The sequence below is a fragment of the Enoplosus armatus genome, chromosome 7 (assembly GCF_043641665.1).
Source record: "Enoplosus armatus isolate fEnoArm2 chromosome 7, fEnoArm2.hap1, whole genome shotgun sequence".
Taxonomy (NCBI): Eukaryota; Metazoa; Chordata; class Actinopteri; order Centrarchiformes; family Enoplosidae; genus Enoplosus; species Enoplosus armatus.
In genome coordinates, this window is record NC_092186.1 from 7,950,684 (window position 1) to 7,971,084 (window position 20,401).

The 20,401-nt window shown below is 45.4% G+C and overlaps 1 protein-coding gene across 3 annotated transcripts in view; it reads right to left on the reverse strand.

Annotated features, from left to right (window-relative positions):
- Window positions 1-58: 58 nt before the first annotated feature.
- Window positions 59-20,401, reverse strand: part of lnx1 (ligand of numb-protein X 1) — a 31,357-nt gene continuing 11,014 nt past the window's right edge. Inside the window, exons 3-11 of one of the 3 annotated variants that reach the window (XM_070908547.1) lie at window positions 11,064-11,311; window positions 9,366-9,521; window positions 7,127-7,335; window positions 6,619-7,041; window positions 5,243-5,377; window positions 3,507-3,684; window positions 2,123-2,369; window positions 1,263-1,421; window positions 59-1,081 (exon numbers count right to left, since the gene is read on the reverse strand). In XM_070908547.1, coding sequence (XP_070764648.1) covers window positions 946-1,081; window positions 1,263-1,421; window positions 2,123-2,369; window positions 3,507-3,684; window positions 5,243-5,377; window positions 6,619-7,041; window positions 7,127-7,335; window positions 9,366-9,521; window positions 11,064-11,311 — 1,891 coding nt within the window. In that variant the 3' untranslated portion in view covers window positions 59-945. Of the gene's footprint in view, window positions 1,082-1,262; window positions 1,422-2,122; window positions 2,370-3,506; window positions 3,685-5,221; window positions 5,378-6,618; window positions 7,042-7,126; window positions 7,336-9,365; window positions 9,522-11,057; window positions 11,312-20,401 lie in introns of all 3 variants that reach the window. The other 2 variants (XM_070908546.1, XM_070908548.1) reach the window with 2 other exon arrangements.

Consider the following 20,401-nt stretch of genomic DNA (forward strand, 5'->3'; position numbering starts at 1 on the left):
TTTTTGTTGAGCTGAAGTGAGACTTTTAAGTATGGGTTTTCTCACACAAGTCTTTTTTCATACGACTTTATTGATCATTTAACCAAATGTACCATTAGATATACTACACAGGCCGAAGCGTGACAGACAGAACCACAGCAGATGGACCCCAGACCATCCACTGATACACAGAAACCAAGTCCGTTTTTTTTTCTTAAAAGTAAGAAAATTAGTAAGGCCTCCACAATGTCACCTAATTAAATATTATTTTTAAACATGTTATGAACACACTGATCCTTTATTTTATTTTTTTAAATATATTTTTATTGCCAGTGGTTTGATCATTTAGCCATAGCTTCTGAAATAAAAGAAAAAAAAATCTCAACACAGACTACTACTTGGCAACGTGTCCTCAGGTCAACGGATGAAGATGACAACCACTGTCAGTACAAACAGAATGGAGCCTATATTTAAAGGCCATACCACAAACAAAAGAAACGTATTACAAGTGCTTGGATCAGAACTTTTTTAGACACCCAACATTTACAGTAAAGAAATGTGAGTCCAACTTAACGCATACCCTAATATATAACTACTGGAATTGGCAACGTGTTGTGTCTCCTCTCGATCCACTCACTGGGTGCTGTGCCAGAGAATGACCGTGTCCTCTAAACAGATGACGCCCAACATCCTAGGTAGAAGTGGCTCAGTCCTGGATCCTCCCTGTTCAGTGTTCACGGAGGGGCAAGTTAACCTCTGGTAACAAATCCAGTCTCATGTTTGTCCCTCTCCAAACTCCTGGCAAAGTCTCAGCTGTCCATCAGAAGTGAGATATCCATACAACTACAGCACTATTCTAAGCTTCTCCCACACAGCAAGCTTAGGGTGGTCAGCCGGTCTAAAGCTCTGCCTTCCACATTCCTCGGTCAGTGCCACTGAAGCAGTGCTGGATGGCTTGGAGCGCCGCTACAGCAGGCTGCCCGGCCAGGAGACGATGGTCAGGGTGATTCTGCCCCGAAGCTCCTTCAGTAAGCGCACCAGCGCTGTGTGGGTCATTCCCCATGTACTCTTCCCGTTCACCTCGAGCAATATGTCCCCACACCTACACAGAGGGAGACGGCCATTGAAAAAGCATGGTGAACCTCAGATTATGTAAATTAACATGGGTACGACTGAAAAAATTGCAATATGGCACCTTCTTTTTGCATGTACAGGTTGCATTGAAGCTGGTCTAAAACATTTTGTTCATGGGCAATACTAAGTGATTTACATAGGCTGAATACCTTATCCTGCCATCATTGTAGGCTGGCGTCCCCTCCACGATGGAGCGGATAAAAAAGGATTGATTGCAGTTGACCTCCTCCTGACCTCCCACGATACTGAAGCCCAGGCTGCCCGAAGTGCTCCGCCGCAGGACAATGTCTTTGCAGCAGTAGAGATGCCTGCATGAGCCAAGAGAGAGATTAAAAACACTAATCTCTCGACTGCATCTTCAAATTACATATACTGTATATCCATACTGAGTGTGTGTGCACTTGCTAGATTGCTGAAACCAGTCAGAAGACAAAGGCCAGGCTGCTCATTGAATGAAGGTGTGACTTTTCCTCCCAGGAGAAATGAAACAATGGGAGTAGCTGGACTTCTATATCAGTCTCATAGAGATAGCGCAAGGCTGAGTGAAAATTATATTCAAATCCTTTTAGTTGCACCACTGGTCTAGACTACATTCCCATGGTGACTCAGTTCTCGGTTTTGACTGTTAATCAATTCACAGTTTGAGGAAAACATTTGTATTTCACTTGAAGCAGCGGCAGTTGCTTATTGCTGTCAGCGCACCGCTGTCTCCCTGACAGCGCATTGTAGTAAGATAAATTCATATCTTACAATCTGAGGGAAAGTTTTTTCATTATCAGAAGTTCTACTGATATAATAGTGGTGAATATTTAAGATGGAAAGCTAGTTTGAAAGTATAATGAGAATTCTCTCCCCAGCTGGCTCTGTCAAAATTTCACTTGGCACCAGCTGGCAGAGGTCACAAGGACCAGTGTGGGGGGTGTAAATTATACTGAGCTCTGAAAAAAAGTAGTGGAGAAAGTAGAAAAATGTATTTGGAGTGGAAACAGAGACATCAAGGGGTGTTCACCTGGGTAGCTGCAGCCATGACACCCACAGTGGGGAGTAATCGTCGTTGGGCACTGGGCTCTTGGTGCTATCTGTGGGTGAGGGTGTGAGACAGGGCGGCAACGTGCACTCTTGCAGGCTTTCTTCTGGAGGACGCATCTCCAAGACCTTGAGCACAACGGGAGAGGAGGTGTTCTTCAAGTTGGCCACAGCTTCGCCTCGCGTCACCCCCGTCAAGTCCACCCCGTTCACGTTTAACAAGATGTCACCTGCAGGGGAGGAAGCGGACAGCACAGCTCATCCTCTGCCCACGGTTGCTGCCCTGATAAATGCTTTTCAAAAGACCTCACAGGACAGGGACTTGTCGCCTGCCTATTTAATATTCAACAACCGTCCTGCTACAAAACAAAGGGATGGAAACCAAGCGCCACCTGTGCTTTAAAAAGCCTCCTGGTGATGAAAGTGGTGCAAAGAAAGACAGACGTTTCAGCTCGCTAGTAAGCAACTCAAAGGACACGTTTGCCCTGTGTGGATATACTAATGCAAATGAATAGTCTATTACAATGCACAAACATGTTTCATAACCACACAACAGAGACAGCTGCTGCTGCTATGTCCCATATGAATACAGTAATATGCACCTTGAACCATGCACAGGACAAACAGACTCAATTTACTTTTGATACGTTTTCATGAAACCTTTATTCAGTTATGCTCCATCGCAGCATTTCTCTCATTCCTCTCATGAACAGAGCCTCAGACAGAAGGGATTGAGTCTAATGACAGGCTTAATATGGTTATGTTTTAAGGTGGATATGCTGGAATCAGCAGTCCCCTGCCTTGAACTGCATTATAGGATATTAAGACTGCTGCTATAACATCTAGATATTTGTGTGCCACACCATGTTTTGCTCTATTTCAAAGCCGACTGATTTCATATAATCAAATAATGAAGTACTCCACAAATTCTCCTCTGGAACACAATCAGTCCTTACTACTGCTACGCAAATGTTTGTTTGTGTTTAAGTGTGTTAGAGCCAATTTGCTGAGCGCTGAACCACAGCAGCACCACTGAGTTATTCTGCTGGATGAATGAACTTCATAATGAAGCATAGTCTTAAGTGTTCATCAATCACCCAGTCTGTTATATGCAAAGTTTTCATCATCAAAGCCAAATCCATGACAATCTGCCTGCCACAATGTGAGCTCCAGCGCCTTGCACAACAGTAGACGACAACCTCACAAAACAACTACTCCGTCCACTAAATGAGTAATTATTCGCACAAAAGCGCTGAACATGACATTCCTTGTCATAAAATATATGCGTAATATTCTGATAATTACAAGATTGAGTGTGCAGGTAAGTGGAAAGAGACGACAAGGGGTTCGTTAGTAGTTCATTTTACCTTTGCGGATGGAGCCCTCCTGTCCCACCACTCCATCAGAGTCCACGTTCGTGACATAAATGGGGAGGTCCCACCCTCGGCTGGACATGCCACCCGCCACCGTCATGCCCAGGGAGTCATATGGCTCCTTAGTCAGAGTAACTGTCTTCTCATAACATGCAGGCTTCTGACAAGAGTCCTTCACGGGGGATAGATGACAGAGAGAGAGAGTGGTTACAGTGGAGGGTAAATTAATAATGGAAAAATAACAGAGCTGTTTTTGCCCCAATACCATGTACTATTTTAGTTTCAACAGCCATGGTAGTAAATATAAAAACATACAGGACATTCTCACAGTGGCGTCTTGGGTGTCTTCCTTTGTGTATCCACATTCTTCTAAACACAATAACTCAAGACCAAACAACATATGAACTTAATTACACCAAGGGCACCTTCTATAGACTACATAATCTAATTAGATTTTGGAGCGGCACATTTGCATATTAATAAGCACTGTTTTCTCTGGGACTTGTGATAGCCTCTTAATGGTAGGAGAATTCATATGCATCTACCACCCATGCTGTGCCATGGGAACAAGAGTCCAATGACATAGACATAGTTGCTAATTAATGAGTGACCTCATTAGCATAACGGGTTATGTATAATATATGGTGGTTATTAGGATAGGATGTCAGGCAGCTCAAGTGCCTCTTCATTTTGTGTCCATGTTGGATACAGAGAAATTGATTTATTCATAGGCGTCGTGATGTGCGATTTGGTTTGGTGAACGAGGCTGTGTGTGTGGGATAAAGTGAGAGAGATTTTATTTATGGTGAATGTGTTTGTGTGTCAGATGGGGGAGCGCGAGGGAGAGTAGAGTAGTTATGAATAACACATGGACACATTGAGGTTGATGGGATGTAGCTTGTGCTGCTTCGCTAATGTGCTGCCTTCACACATATCTGCTGCGCTCACAGGAGGAGATCACTCATGGTCACATGACTGACCCCGGGGCACGGCGCCGACTATAGCCGCGTGAACAGTGTACACATTTGCTGCCTACCTACACAATACACTGTAGAATGTGTAAGTTATGCAATGTACACGACTGCGTGGGATGCTATGTGTGTGAATATACATACATAATACACCTTCATGAAGAGCAAAGACTATACAGAAAAGTAAGGCTTTTGCATACTTTCTAAAATAGGGACTGTCAATAGTGGTAGAAACTTTTCTCTTTTCTGACCAACTTAATTAGTATTATATTTCAGTGAATAGTAAGTTTGACATTTTGTCATTGTGTCCAAAATGTATGTTGTTTGGAAGAAGCCTACTCCTCTGGCTGCTTCTAAACCAAATTTGAAATCAAACATTTTCTGCTTGAAACAGTGACTCTAATGTAAGATATGAATTAATCTATCAAGAAGTGATAGAAGAAATATCACCAGGTTCTGTAAAGAACCAGGACAAATCTTTCGGGGAAGGATGGGTGGAAGATATTCTAAATCCTGTGGGGTGAGGGGCTGTTTTCTGTGTGCATGTTGAAAAAAAAGATGGCTGATTTGGATGCAACAATTCTCTTGAGAGGAGAAGAGTGCCTGCTATACTGCTTGAATGACATGCTCAGCTTTGATGGGAGAATAATACCTCCATGGATCATTTGCACCTGAAAGGGAATATTTATCATGGCAAGGGGAGACGGGGGAACAAAGCTCCTCTCTGTGTATTAGCACTGTTGTGTATGTGCTACTCACCAGTAGTGTTTGCTCTATATCCACAGGGGAATATGGTGGGGGACCGTCCATGCCCCACGGAGCTTCTTGTAAGATGTCTGGGGTAGGCAGGCAGATCTGACGAGACACTATGAAGTGGACACCCTCCTCGCTTGCCTGGAGAACATTAAGAGACAACAGAAAGTTTAGACATGAGTTGCAAATAATGCTAAAACAACAAGACATTTTTTAAAGCAAGACTGAGAAGATTGGTACCACTCTCACGTCTGTCCGTTAGATTTAAGGCTACAGCCATTAGCCAGTTAGCTTAGCTTAGCATAAAGACTGGAAACAGGGGGAAACAGCTAGCCTTGATTTTTAAAATGGTAACAAAATTTGCCTACCAGCACCTCTAAAACTCAGGCTTAAGATTAAAACTCCAGCTAAAGATTCATTACAAAGTGGGATTTAATTTGTTATGTTCACGGCATTGAAATAATACATTTGAAAAATCACATTTAAAATGTAATTCTTCAGTGCTGTGAGCATCACCGATGGAATTTCATTCACATCCATGGTACTGGGTAAAGGCAAAATATATATATTGTTTTTTAAATTTGGGTGAACTAGCCCTTTAAGGAGAAATTTGCAGGAAACGGGTGGTCAGTCATAGTTGAAATTCACTGCCAAGCAGTTTTGTAAGTATATTTTGAAAGTCCCCTCCCTCTCTGACTCAAACTCCTACTGCTGAACTGCCAGTCCAGCTACACTCATTCACACATTCACATGCAAGCGATCCACTAGATTCACAGACTGGCTGGCTGCTTCCCTCTCCTCAGTCCTCTGAGATTTGCCCTGGTCTCTGTAGCACAGAGCTGACTCCTGAATTAGCCAGTCCAGCCCATTATTGCCTTAATTGGTCTAATTTAATTTCTTCCCTGCCAGTTCTTAATCTCTGACAGAATGTGCCTACTCCGAGAGGCCAGGTTGGCTCCACTGAGACCCCTAAGAGCCAGTCAGATTGCTCAAACAGGAACTCCGGGCTCAGAGACCCTGCACAGTCAGCCACTAACACTCCACAATTAACCACCATTAACCACAAACACACCACCATTGACTGGCATCAACCAGGAACCAGAGACAGCTGCATGGGCCGGTCCATCAGGGAATAACCACAATTAAATACCATTAAGTGCAGTGAGCGCAGACACAACAGCACAGCACAACACAATTAGACTGAATCACCACAATTATCTTTAATACCCCAGGGACCCGGAGTAAGAACAGAACACAGTTGTTTATGGTCTGTAAGAACATGTGGACTCATTTGACTGTCACAACTATGAACTATCTATAAAAGGCTAAGACCGGCTCTCTTAGTTAAATCGATACGTTTAAAGAAAGACCTGCTGACTGACCTGGATAAGCAGTGCCGCATGCTCCGGTGCTCCGTAACGTAGATCGTGCCCGTTGATGGCCAGCACGCGGTCACCAACACACAACTGTCCGTCGCGTGCTGCCAGACCACCCTCCAGCAGGTGAAAGATGTAGACTCCGTGCTCCTCCGGCCGCCTAACTAGCTTAATGCCCAGCTGCTCCTCTGGGGTGGTTTTATTTAGGACCACGTGGATGCTATCATCCCTCAAGGGATGGTGGGGTAGGCCGTGAGATGGGTGGCCCCCAGCGACATCATGGCCGTGGCCGTGTGGGTGGCTGTGCGAGTGTGAGCGGTAGCGATGGCGCTGTTCTCTGAGCACGGTTAGCCGCAGGAGTTGGCAGGGCTGTTTGAGGGTTGCCACGGCGTAGCAGTGGGGTACGTTGCTAATGTCAATGCCATTTACCTGAGAGGGCAACAGAGATGCAGTTTAAAACAGGACAAATTGACTGCTTCATACTGATTTGTGAAACACATTTTTACTGTGATACCTTCAGGATCATGTCCCCAGGCAGCAAGCGTCCATCCCGAGCAATGACACCTTCTCTGTAGATATCCTGGATGAGGATGCGAACCAATGGGGTCTCATTGCCACCAACGATGCTGATGGCCAGCGGTTCTGAGGGATCCACCCGCGTGATCTTAATACTGGTAAGTTCACCATCAGGGATCAGGTGATGCAGCTGAGGAAGAGCCAGCACTGAGGGAAAAGGAAAAGGCTGAGTTTAGTTCTGAATCTTACTGTACAACGACAGGGAAAGCCGAATTTGACAAACAGCCAAGTAAAACGGGAGGAAGTGGGAGAAAGAGAGACACATCGAGGGAGAAAGAGTGGTAGACTGTGGTGGAGAGGTTCAGCAGTGGAACCAGCTGTCTCTACTCCCTCAGGTTACTAAAACAAACTTGTACAAGCCAACAGGGAAAATTTACTTGGCTGATCATCCCGCTCGATGTTTGTACCATTAGTCACATACATCTGTAGCAAGTATGCTTGGGAAAACCCTCAATTTCAAATTTCCACAAGGTTATTACTTGGGTGGGGATTCAAGTACAGTTGTATCACGCACAAACTTTGCATATATTTCAACCGTCGCACAGTGAAAATGTGCATGTATCTTCTAGTTTTTCGTAGATGTAAAGCAGTAGCATATTTCTTAACTAGTTTTCACCTCAACTCAACCAATTTGCAGGATTCTGCCATGACAATACATGCAGCTTTTTACCAAGACAAATAATGAGATTTCTATGCACACAAACCTCATCATAAACCTCAACATTTCTGAGAAATATGTGCTAGTCTGTTCGTTTGAACTCATTAATGCCTAGTGGAGAATTGCACTTAGCAGCAGAATGACACATCTTGGACTGGACCATGTGGAGGTGGGTGGGGATCTTTTGGGATTATTTTGGCCAACAGCCTTGACCAATAAATGACGGCGAAGATGTATCCCTCGTCTTATTTTTTTCTCCTTTGGTTATGAATAATGTCTCTCTCTTTAGCCCTCAGCGGGTTGTCTCCCTCTGTGTCTCTAGCTCCGTATAGCCTCAGTCTTTCGTTCTACTCGCGCTGCACTTTCTCCGTTCCAAAGTCAATATTTTGTCGTTATCACAGCAGATTGCTTCCAGGGTGGAGACCACATTAACACAGAGACTCGCAGCTATTATGTAACCCTTCCTTCTCTCCATCACACACCCTTTTAACCTCAGTCTTTCTTCTCCCATCTTTCTCTTCTTTTTTTCATCCACTCCCCATCCATGGGGACATTACTATGCCTTTATTTGTTTCCTTATCTCCGCGGTCTTTTTGTGTATCCCATCCTTCCTCCATTTGTTCTGTATGGATCTATCCCTACTTCACTCTTCCATCCTCTCCGTCTATCTTTGTCTCTCCAGCGGCAGGCAATGAATATTTAATCTATTCTCTCAGCCTCCTCAGTGATGGCCTCAGAGAATAATCTAGTCCCTGGTTATTCGTCATCCTTCATTCTTACGCAATAGCACATTCATTCTCTTCTTCCCATCACGCTGCACTTCTACTTCACCATTATGCTCTCTTATTCCCTCCACTTTACTATCACGAGGGTTGGGCTGTGGATATTACATTTAATATCTCTAGAGCACATTTTCTTTACTACGTAGCATCTTATGGCTCTTCCATGACAAGAACGCTGCTCTCCCCGGGGACTACTCCATCAAGTTGGTGCAAACCTGTTGACCCTGGCTGTGTTGGAGGGAGAAGGAGAGGAGGAGGGGAGACATGGAGAAGGAGATGTAGGAGGAGAAGACTGGCAGGAGGAGAGTGAGATAAAGGAGGAGAAGATCTGGAGGTGGAGAAGGGAGGAAGGACGTCATCAGCCTCGTCTCCAGTGACCTCCCATATCCCATCCCTGTCCAAAGTGCCTCAGGCTACCACTCCCCCCCCCCCATCCCTCTCTAGTGATGCACCAGTGGACTTATGCAATCTGCAGCTGAATTATTAAAGAAACATATGCTACTGTTACACTGTGGGCTCCCAGCCGTGTCACCCTCCTCATACAGCTGAGGGAACATCGCAGATACACACATTTGGAAACACGCACGCACGTTGAGCCCTCGCTCTGGAAGCCTCTTCAGGGAATCAAGGAAGTGCAAATGCAGCAGTGACATCATGCAACCAAGACACAAAAAGCACAATACAAGCACAACAATGTACACAAAGACAAGACAAGACATGCAGACCCTGATCCATACCTTCCTGTGGCACATTGGAATTCCTGGCATTGTCTCTCTCCTCAGACGTCTCATTGCTCACTGCGTTGCCACTCTTAGTCCTCCGCAGGACACTGAACGCCCGGTTTAACCTCCTGAAGGAGCGGCTCCTCACTGAAGAACGGTCAAAATTTCTGACTGCAAAGGAAGACGGGAGAAAGAGAGGCACTTTATAGATTACCTCACTCTCAACATGCCCGGACATGTCTGAATCTGCCTCCTCACAGCCAATCAGATGCCTCTCCTGGTTTAGTGACTGTTTGAGATCTGGGTTGGTGTGTTGATATAGGTACTGGTTAGAAATATCCGTATAATCCAGTTAGAAATATCCGAAATATCTGGAGATACCGATCCACTGTATTGGATCAGTACATTCCTAGTAAACATTGATGTAAACAATGCAGGGTTTGAAATATGCAATAGGAAATGTATGTCCTTAAGAATACACACATTTTGCTGAGAAACACTGGAGGTAAGCATAACTTTGTTGTTGAACCAGGTTCAGTTGTTTTTTCAGACGACCCTGTGTGTTTGTTTTCCGGAGTGGTCTCACTGAAAGAAATGAGGAGAATATGTTTTTTTGCCTCCAGTCCTTATTTTCTTCCGAGCTTTATTTGTTGAGCTACTTTCAACAAGCTCAAATAATGCGTCTTTTTTGTGGATGGAGGAGCTGCTTTCAACCAGTGGCTCTTTAATTAATAAACCCAATCTGTGCTGAGTATATTTACACGGTTGCATAACTACAGCAGTGATGTAACACGCCGTGGATTCTAGTGACCACATCCAAAGGAGACCCGGAGAGACTGTTGTCTGGTACTTTGCTTTTCTTAGAAAAAGACAGACAGGCTACGGGAGGCTGCAGTGGAGAGGCAGCAGTCCCAGCCAGGCTGCACCGAGCACGGGGCAGCAAGCCTCTGCAGCGCCCCTCCCTCCCCCCATTCCCTCCCTCTGCAGGCTCGGGGAGATGCGAGGGCTCCTGACAGCCACATTATTCTTTAAAAGCGCCAGCCGCTTCTGGAGCTGACAGCTTGTTCAGCAGTAGTGGCGCTTGTGGTGGTGGTGGGGCCTAAAGTGCTGGTGCAGCGTCATTTGGTGTCCCCACTGCCTGTACGCTCACGTTAAGGGGTAGGGTGAGGGATGAAGGGGCAGAGAGGAACACTCGTGACTGCTTCCTGGTTTCACAGGTGGGGAAATGGGGGGGGGGGGGGGTTCACGTCATTGGGCATTAACACACACTTGCATCAGCTATATTTAACCTACCTCTCCTTCCATTTCTCCTTGACTGCATAATGTACCTGCCCTCTCAGTGGCTTTCTCAACTGTTTTCCACAAAGAGAGATTTTATGGATTGGTGGGGAAAAAAACAAGGCAGTAGAGCTAATTGGCTAATAGGATTTCTATCAGAGAGCATTAGGGAGAACAAAGACTGTATTCGAGGTTGAACGAGCGCCTTGGTTATACATTGCAGGTCTGCAGGTGTAAATGTATGTTTGAACTGGCATCTGGTTTTGAATAGGAGACTGTAACTGGGACTAGAAAGCTCACTACTCTATTGATTTCCAATCTGCCATTCTGGCAAACACACACGCCTCTCTCGTCAGGTAACTTCAGGGTAGCGTCATGCAGGACTGAACATGACCACGCACAAACACAAACATCCGTTCGCTCACTCACACTCACTCTTCTTGCTGCTGCTGCGGGCGGCCAGGCTGGTCGTGCTGCCTGACTGACTGTTGTCCTCCATGCTGGGGTCGAAGGCGGGGTTGACCAGGCCAGGCTCGTCCGACAGGAGGGCCACGGCGGCGGAGGTGGGGCCATCGTTGGGCAGAGTGGCGATGGTGAGTTCTGACGTGCTGTCGGTGCATTCGCCCTCCTGTGAGCGCCGCTTCCTGTCTGCTGAGAGCCCATAGTGAGAGGCCCCTTTACACCTGCACACAAGGGTCAAAAAGGTCAGTCTCACAGTCAGATTCCACAGTCAGCGTGGTGCAATTAATACTGGACATAATGAAACGATGACATTGATGATCTGACAAAGGGTGCGCAAATTCTGTAATCAACTGATGTTGAAATGTTGAAGCAGCAATAAACAGCATCACTTAACAGAGTAGAGTCAACAAATTCATGTTAACATCTAATGAAAAGGTCACATTCTCAAGACTAATGTGAGCATCTCCTCCAGCCTGAGGCTCTCCGCACGCTGACCTCTATCTTCTAGCTTTGGGACTGCCTCACACAAAGACTGCTTATCTGACCTTAACACTCAAACAGCACCCCTCTAAGATCCCACACAGCCTGTACAATAAGCCACAACAACAAATGCCGTGGCAGAATATATCCTGGCGCTGCTCTCACTCATTGAATTCACTGAATTTATGCAGCACCTGTCATATTTACTCTTATAAAGGAAAAAATACCAATTTCTGTTGCTTGCACACCTTCTTTGTGACAGTGTCTATAATCATATGTAGGATGGCTGTGAGTGTGAACATCCCTGACAGAAAACACCCGTCAGAGAGGAGAGAGGGTGGGTAACTGACACAACATTTGAATATAAAACAGAGATCGTCTGAATGTTGTTTTTCTCAAAAAACAAATCTAATTCCTAAGTTCCAGATGTCTCCTCGCTGTCAACAACACCGCAACCACAACACATACAGTGTCTCTCTCTCATAGACATGCACACAGATACACACTCATGCACATATTATGCTACACACCATGAAAGGCTTTTCACACTGACATTATTAAATTGGGAGTGTTTGTGTGAGAATTAAAGATATCCCTACAGAGTAGGGTGTTGTATTGTTGGAGAATTTCCCTCCATCTGTAAGCCATAAAGGCTTTGAGCTGACGCTTCATCAGAGGCAGGAATAACACTGGCTTGTCTCTCCGGCTGTCTCTGTGGAGCCATCAGCACAAACATTAACTGGGTTTTAATGAGCTGGATCAAACCCAGGCTCCACTTCAACAGTAGCCCAGAAAAACAAGAGGAGCGGCATCCGTTCTCCTGTGCTGTAAGAAGGGCTGGGCACCGCTGGTTCTTACATGGACGATATTAAGCCGAAAAAAGGAGGGGGTTAAGTAAAAGCAAGGTAAAATGGTGGCCATCATTGCAGAGTCACACAAGAAGCAAGATTACATGCTGGTGAGGCGTTTGAGCCCAGGGAGGCCATTGCCCCCCCTTGGGGCACCACATCACTCGAAGCGGCATTTTGTCTCAATAACAGAGCTGTCAGAGTGGGTCGTGCACTCTGTCCATATTTCACAGGGAGAATCATTTCATACTAAAGTGGGTTCTATATCTCACTTGTAGCCACTCAGAGTCTCACAGTTAGCATTACACAAAGCTGAAGTACCTATTGATCTCCCTCTGAGCTCTGTGACATAACACTGCGATACAGTACGTGTGTGTGTGTGTGTGTGTGTCTGTCTGTCTACCTGTGTGTGGGCAGTGCCATTGTGAGTTATTCTTGTTCATTCAGTTAGTAAATTGAATGCTATCAAGCATGTCCGTGCAGCAACATACCACTTAACTGAGTGAAGTGGTTGAACAGAGCAATATTTCACAGGAGAGGGCAGCGCTGCAGTCTTGAGGGGGCAGAAGCTTTTGCTCGTGTCACTCACTATCAATTAGAAGAATTGAAACACTACTGCTACTCACATAACTGTCTTCAAGACAGGAATTTGTTGTGAAGACAGCCATTGTCAGTTGAAAATATAAACAGAATCATATATTGTAAGGAGCAGAGAAAGGACAGCCACAGAAATATGCAGTCAGACAGAAAGATGACAAGCGGCAGGAGGTGTTTTGGATGAACTCATTAGGTAGCTGGGTGTGCTCACACAACCCAGTGGGTTGGTTGGTATCTTTTCCTCTAATTAGCCTCATCTGTACTTTAGTGCTAGTTAGCAAATGTTTGCATGTTAACTTGCTAAACTTAGGCGTGAACATGGCAAATATTCCATGGACATAATTTCATTAACATTGTCATTGTGAGCATGTTAGCATGCGTTAGCGTTGAGCTCAAAACATTGTTGTGAAGAAGTATAGCCTCACAGAATCGCTAGCATGGCTGCAGACTCTTAATCTTGTGAATATTTCACCACACTCCAGTTCACGGAGAGATACAATAACAATCTCTTAACTAAAACAACGTTACAGATTCCAGCTTTAATTGTCCTTATTGTTACACAACTTCGTGCTGCTGTGACCACTCCTGTGTAACAATGTCCTCATTAACTTTAATTCCTCCCAGCTGGTGTTCACATCTTCATCTATATATAGATTCACTCCCTGCCAAAGTCTTGTGTAGCAGCACTGACAGTAGACGCTTGACTATAGTCACACATGCAGCCACACACACACACACACACACACACACACATACACACCTTTGACTGCCTGGAATTGTAGACCTAGACAACATTCCCCTGTTTCAGCATGGGTAGTGGAAAATGGAAAACCACAGTCAGTCAGTGGAGATGGGCAAATACCGTTGAATACAGGTTCATTCAGTTATATAAATCTTACAGACCACCCAAATCTCAGCAAAATGTCTGTCCAAGTATTAATGAATGCACACTACACACAGAGTTTGCATAAGGAAGATCTTAAGGGGTTCATTTCCAGTACAAGTGCTATTCTAGGCCTCAGACACAGACGATAAAAAACAAAGACAAATATATTTAGATGCAAGTTGTAGTTCTTGATGAGTCCCAGAAACATAGAGGCCATCACGACGCAGAGTCTCTGAGACAGCAGCACACAGCCATTGTTTAGTGTGCGACTGGTTTATTAAAGGCTTTGTCTGTCGTTAATTAAAATCTCCTTCCTCCCCTCCGGGGGATGAGAGTTGCCTTAAAACCGTAGCCATATCTCGGCTGCTTAGAGTTTTAATGTTAAGGCCACCGTCTGTGCTGTGCTGGGGTTAAAGGCAGGGAAGCATGACAGAAACCCCTTGTCTCTCTCACCGGGGTGGTCCTGGAGTTTTAGAGCCAAGGTAAGCGAGCCAATTAAGTCTGCACACTGGAGAGTCGCAGTGCACTGCTGGAGGTATGCTTGCAAAGACATCCTCACATATACACTTTCCCTCCTTATTCTTTTCTCTCTCTCGTAAACAAACATCCTTTATGTGTATAATGATGGAACTTTGGGTGCTCATGTGAGACTACCCTCTTCTCATAAAAGCATCATTTTTCGGGGTGGTGGTGGTGGGGTGATCACTGAGCCTAGAGGATGCTCATTAGCGCTGCAGTATCTGTGTCTCGGTCAGCACCGCCTCGGTTATCACATCATCTCTCTAAACCCCAGGATCTGTGGCGAGATAAGGAGCGAAGACGCCAAAACACCCTTATCCTCCTCTACCCCCTGCTCCCTTTTCCCTCCACTCTCTCCGGCACAGGAGCAATTACCCATGATGCTTTCTGCGACATGGTGGTCGTTCTGAAGCGCCCTGGCTGTGACACAAACAGCCCTGTTCTTGTGATGTGAAATAAACACCAGCTCACAACTCATCAAAGCCTGTGAGATTCTCCAATCCTCTTTAGGGGTGAGTGGATTATCCTTCCTAACCCAAATACTCTCTCCGCTCCCTGACTGCCACGGACAATCGTGTTGGGCCACACTCGGCATACAGCGCAAATTACCCCCACTGAGGTGACAATTCCAGGTCAGGCAGTCAGATACAGGAACTGGGCTGCATCTCAGTTCATGTTTTCAAATGCTGCCGGCGTGTAATCATGCAAATGGTTTGGAATCTAAGGCATTGTATATATCCACAAACTCATCCTACGTCTGTGGGGGTACAGCCAGCTGACATGTGCATGACCCACAAGTTTGACTAACTTTGGTTTAGTTGAGCTCCTCTTTCTCTTCTTCCTTATTAATTTGACAGCAGCAGCAGTAGGCAGCTGTTCCTGACGAGTTCTGACTCCAGCAGCCAACTTTCTGATGCTCTTGAAAATATACCAGCGACACCTGACATGTAAGCACCCGAGATAAAAGAAAAGAATCTCCGGTTGCACTGTGAGCCCGGAGGTAGCCCGCAGGTTTACTCTCACAGAAGAATGTGTGAAATACAACAAGTGTGTGTATGTGTATGTGTGACATATGGGAGGTTTCCTTGTGTGACAGAATGTGAGAGAAGCTTAAAAGTGGCAGCATGTGTGAGTTTATTCTTGGAGCACTAATGAATATGGGAGCGCACACACACACTTCGCAATATTCAGCGACTTCTTAGTCCTGCAGATCTATCTATCAGCCACATTGTGAGCTAAAAAAGACCATTTTCATTTTCTTTAACCATCTGCCTGCGGACAAAGAACAAACAAACCAAAGAATGAAAAAGCCAGGGAGGCATGTCATCCCCTTCTCCACCAAATGTCCCATTGTTCCGTAATAAAGGCGAACAATGCAAAGAAAACAATCTTTAAATTCCAGACATTTAAAGGATTTATATTATAAGGATTTATGCTTTACTCAACATCTACTCCAGCTGATTCAGGGATGGGACTCCGTCTGTCCAGAAGAGCTTTTGGCTGAGACACATCGAGGAGTAACTCAGACTAGACTGAGCAGGAGAAAAAGACAGTGCTCTGGGGAAGCACCTGTGGCCTCAACACACACACACACACACACAAAGTACAAGAAAGCTGGTGCAACATGGGGAGGGCTGATGGCCATTAATTGAATTTATGTTGATAAAGGCTTGAAATGAACATTTTCCCCTGATTAGATTAGTATATCAATTACTCCTTTATCACACACTCGGGCCACATGCCAAACACATAAAGTAAAGTTTGACTGGGAGGGAACAGACAGAATGATGGATAGATACATAGCGAGAGAGAGAGAGAGTAAAGAGCGACATAAAGACAGACAGAGTAATCCAGTTAATGATGAACTAGAGGAGTGTTAATCAGAGGATGCGCTGGTGTGTTGATTGGATCCGCCTGCTGCGAGGGGTAATCCCATCTGCTGCAGCGAGGAGGGGGTGAGACCGCAGCTAGAGGGGACAGTCTCTTGCTGTGGGAGGAAATTCTGGCTAAGCTTGTTTCCAAAGACAAATCTGCTAAATTGAAGTAGGAGGCGAGGTTTAGCTGGGTGTGACTTCTTACAGCCTTTTGAAGATGAATGCATTCAGAAACCAAAAGTGAATGTGTTACAACGGCCCACACAGAACATAAATCCTGTCTTTGTGTTTGAACTGTCCATTGTGCTCCTGTGCAGCGGCTCGGCAGGTTTGGCGTGCTCAGTGCATCCGTGTGTTTACGAGCACAGAGGCCTCCCCAGCCAGCGCCGTGTCTGTCGAGTCAGCCTGTTAGACACAGCCCAAACTCTTGAGTCATGTTTTTTTTCAGCCAATCAATACGTACGATCATCAGCCGAGCCCTGACCCCCATGATCAGGCCGGAGGGACATTTATGCAGCGTTTATTGCGTCAGTATCTGGTTTCAACCAAGAGGTTGATCTCACTCTTTTTGTCAACAGAGAAGAAGAGCACAGGAAGTGCTAGAACTGATTTATTCTCTGCTCTCTGGCTGAGCTGGATCTCGGCTTACTAATACACCTCACATATGTCCACCTCAACAGCGGCTGTTTTCCAGCCCTGCAGTGAAATACTATGTACACATTGCTCTCACTGAGCTGAACTCTAACTGTAATTCCCTCTGCACCACAGTATATGATCATAGAGAATCCCCACTAGGCTGCTGTCCCACATTGCTCTTGGCACCTTGTAGCCTATATTTTCTCACTCTATGCCACACTAGCCCCTGGCAGTGTCCCGTTTTTACCTCCACGTGCCATGGTACAACTGCCTGACACACAGCCAGGCCTGATCAGCCCAACCCAAAGCCCTGGCACTCAGTGGGGCGCTGTTCACGTGAGAGATTAACTCTACGCTGCCCTCCTGTCTGCTGTCAGTTACTCTGCACCGCGGGCCGCTCATATGGAGCCCCCTCTCTCAGATTAGCCTGCGTGAGATGGTAGGCTGTGGAAAATATTCCACGTTAAACATGTGAGGCCTCAAAGACCCAAAACACCGGTCAGACCGTGAGCCAGCCAGAGGCAAAGGTTAACGGACACACATTTATACAACACACGCATCTTCAGTGATATGACTAAGAAAGTAGGGCACTTGATGTAAATGACTCAGCACAGATATGAAAGCGAACTGCACTGCAGAAACAAATATCGTATATTTAAGTTTAGCAAAATGCTTTTCTTACAAAATACCAAACTCAATCCCATCTTAAACCCTCCCTGCATGCTGACGCTAATACCTGCTCACCTTGCTGGTGTGCTGTATTTCTGCTTGAACAGAGACACATCTGACAGGAAGGCTCAGCTAAAGTAAACATGATGACCTGCTACTCACTTCTGTTCATGAATAAATGAATACATACATTATTCATCTGTTCTTTTGTGGCTGTATTTACGCACCCTGTGCACACTTCAATTATACATAGCCAAACGTGTTTTGATGTGTGTATTTTCACGCATGTTTGTTTCTATGTGAAGTGTAACGTGTAATATGAGATTCACACTTTTGTCTGTTTATTTGTGAACAGCTTCAGTGTGTCCTCCACATGTGTCCTTGCTCCATGTTTCCTTTCATGTTTGATTGAGTGTGCAGTGCACGCTGCTTCACACTGTTGCAGCTAGTCGACTTTGTCTGCCCGTGCATATAAATGCTCCCATGACGGATTCACTGAATGTGCTGCTCCTGGTTAAATCCCATGCAAAGAAATAATTAAGCTGATTTAATGTTATCTCCTTTTAGAAAGCTGTGAAAGTAGTTCAGGAGGGTAGGAAGTAGGCTGTTAGTATGATTTTTATCTCTCAGCCACTCTCCCCCCGGCCTTCCCTGTATTTCTGGCCTGCTAGATACAATGAGACAGGGAGAGCTGCCTCACCACAGAACAGGGATTAATATTTAATCCAAACAAAAGTCTAATTAGTGAAGCCTGCCCCACACTTGAAGCGGCCACGAGGCCGAGGAGGGCACGGCGTGGTGTGCTGCCTCTGACTCCAGGTGGACCTGCAATAAACGAATGACTGGTATTGTTCGGATCCAGCGATGTGCGCGGCGGACGGGTGGCTAATCCTGTTAGAATGCGTCCATGCTGAAGATGTCCGGAGCACTGGGAGTGCGCACAGCTCTTGGTGATCAAACACCTCCTAGATGAGGGCTGAAAGGACGGAAGCTAAGCTAATCATAGTGTTTAAGACATCTCAGCACAGGCCCAGAAATGAACATAGATTAATCATTAATGCTCTACAGCACTGCACTGTGATTATCAGGGGAGGCCATGTGGGCTGGGGGAGGGAATAAGCAAGGTGTAATTGTGTGTGTGTGTGTGTGTTACGAAGTGAGGAGTAAAACAAATCACAATCTAGGTGCTCTCCTGTGTGTGTGGCAGTGCTGCTTTTTTATTGGCTGCTGCTGACAAGAGTAAAACAGCAGTAACCATATTAAGCATTTCATCACAGAGAAACATTTACTCCCCCCCTGCACTGTCAGTTCCATCTCCACCCTGCGTATAGCCGATACAGCCTGTACACAAGCCTGTGTATGCACATTTATGTGTGAGTAAGACAGATTGCAGCCACTCTCATTTTTCCCACGCAGTATAAACTCAGTGTAGTAATCACATAAATTGAAAGAAATCAGAAAAGAAATAGGGGAGGGGGGTGGAAGACGAGTGGAGAGAGGGAGCAGGAAAAGTAGAGGCAGGCAGAGGGGAGCTGGAGGCTACTCCTGTCAACAGTATGGATAAAGACAAATGGTGTGCCACTGCTCTCTAGCCAGGCAGAAAAACACCACGTCCGCGTTTGTCTGCTCCTGGTTTCTCTCTCTGTCATGTCATAATCAGCAAAAACCTCACTGTCACACACACATTCACTCCGTCTGGCTGTCAATGTTTCTCACTCGGTGGGTAAAGACGGTCACACAGACATCTGATCATTTTATTTACAAACAACTCCTCACTGAAATGACCCACATACTGGGCGTGCTGGGCGCCGTCACCATGGCAGCCGTATGTATGGCCAGATGGAAAGCAGGCACAGGAAGTGACCTTATACCCCCACTGTCTCCTCTCATCTCCCCTCTCCTCTCTGCTGTACCTCCCTGTCATCCACTTAATTTTCATTCTCATGTCATCCTCCTCTTCCTCCGGTTCTTTCCTGTACATAATCAAACGCAAGGATTCCATCTCTTCTTCCAACCCATCTCCCTACATCGCCCTTCCTCTCCTCTCCTCTTTGGCATCCACTGCTGTCCAATGTGGGCTCTTGGTGTCTGCAGGAGCTAAAGCCCCACTCAGTGCAGAGAGCATACAATGAAATGAGGGGATTTGCGAGGCGCTCCATTGTTCCATGTATTCATGCAGTATAATGAAACATTTCCGTCAGACTGGAGAGAGGAGCGGTAGCCCAGCCTGGGGATCAGAGAGCCCTGGCTTCACACGGAGCTGCTGAATATAGTCAACATTAACTCCCACATAAAGAGAGTCTGAGGGCCAATACAGAGCAGAAAACACAGTTCAGAGGAAGAGGAGCCAAGAGCAAAGATAGCGTGACGTATAGTGTGTGGTGTAATATTTTGTCTGCTTGAATTCTGCTGAAATGATTATTCAATCATTTGACAACAATTTTGATAATTATTCTTTCAAGTCAATTATCAAGCAAAACTGCCAAACATTCGCTCTATTTTATATCATTGTAAACAGAATTGATTTGTTCAGATCAGTTAACAAAAAGTAATGCCAGTTGCCTTTTCTAAATAGGTAAATAATGTATCCTTTTTCCAAATACGTAACAACAGATCAATCAATAATGATGAAATACTAATTCAAAGGAAAGGCTGTGAAAATGTGCACCAACAGGTGCGTTTTTATGTTACATGTTATTGTGTGTACTGATGGTGATTTTGTTTATTTCCAGTCTAATAAAGATTATATGTGCATAGAGGATTGTATGCTGAACAGATGCCATGCGAGAGTAGCCAGCTATG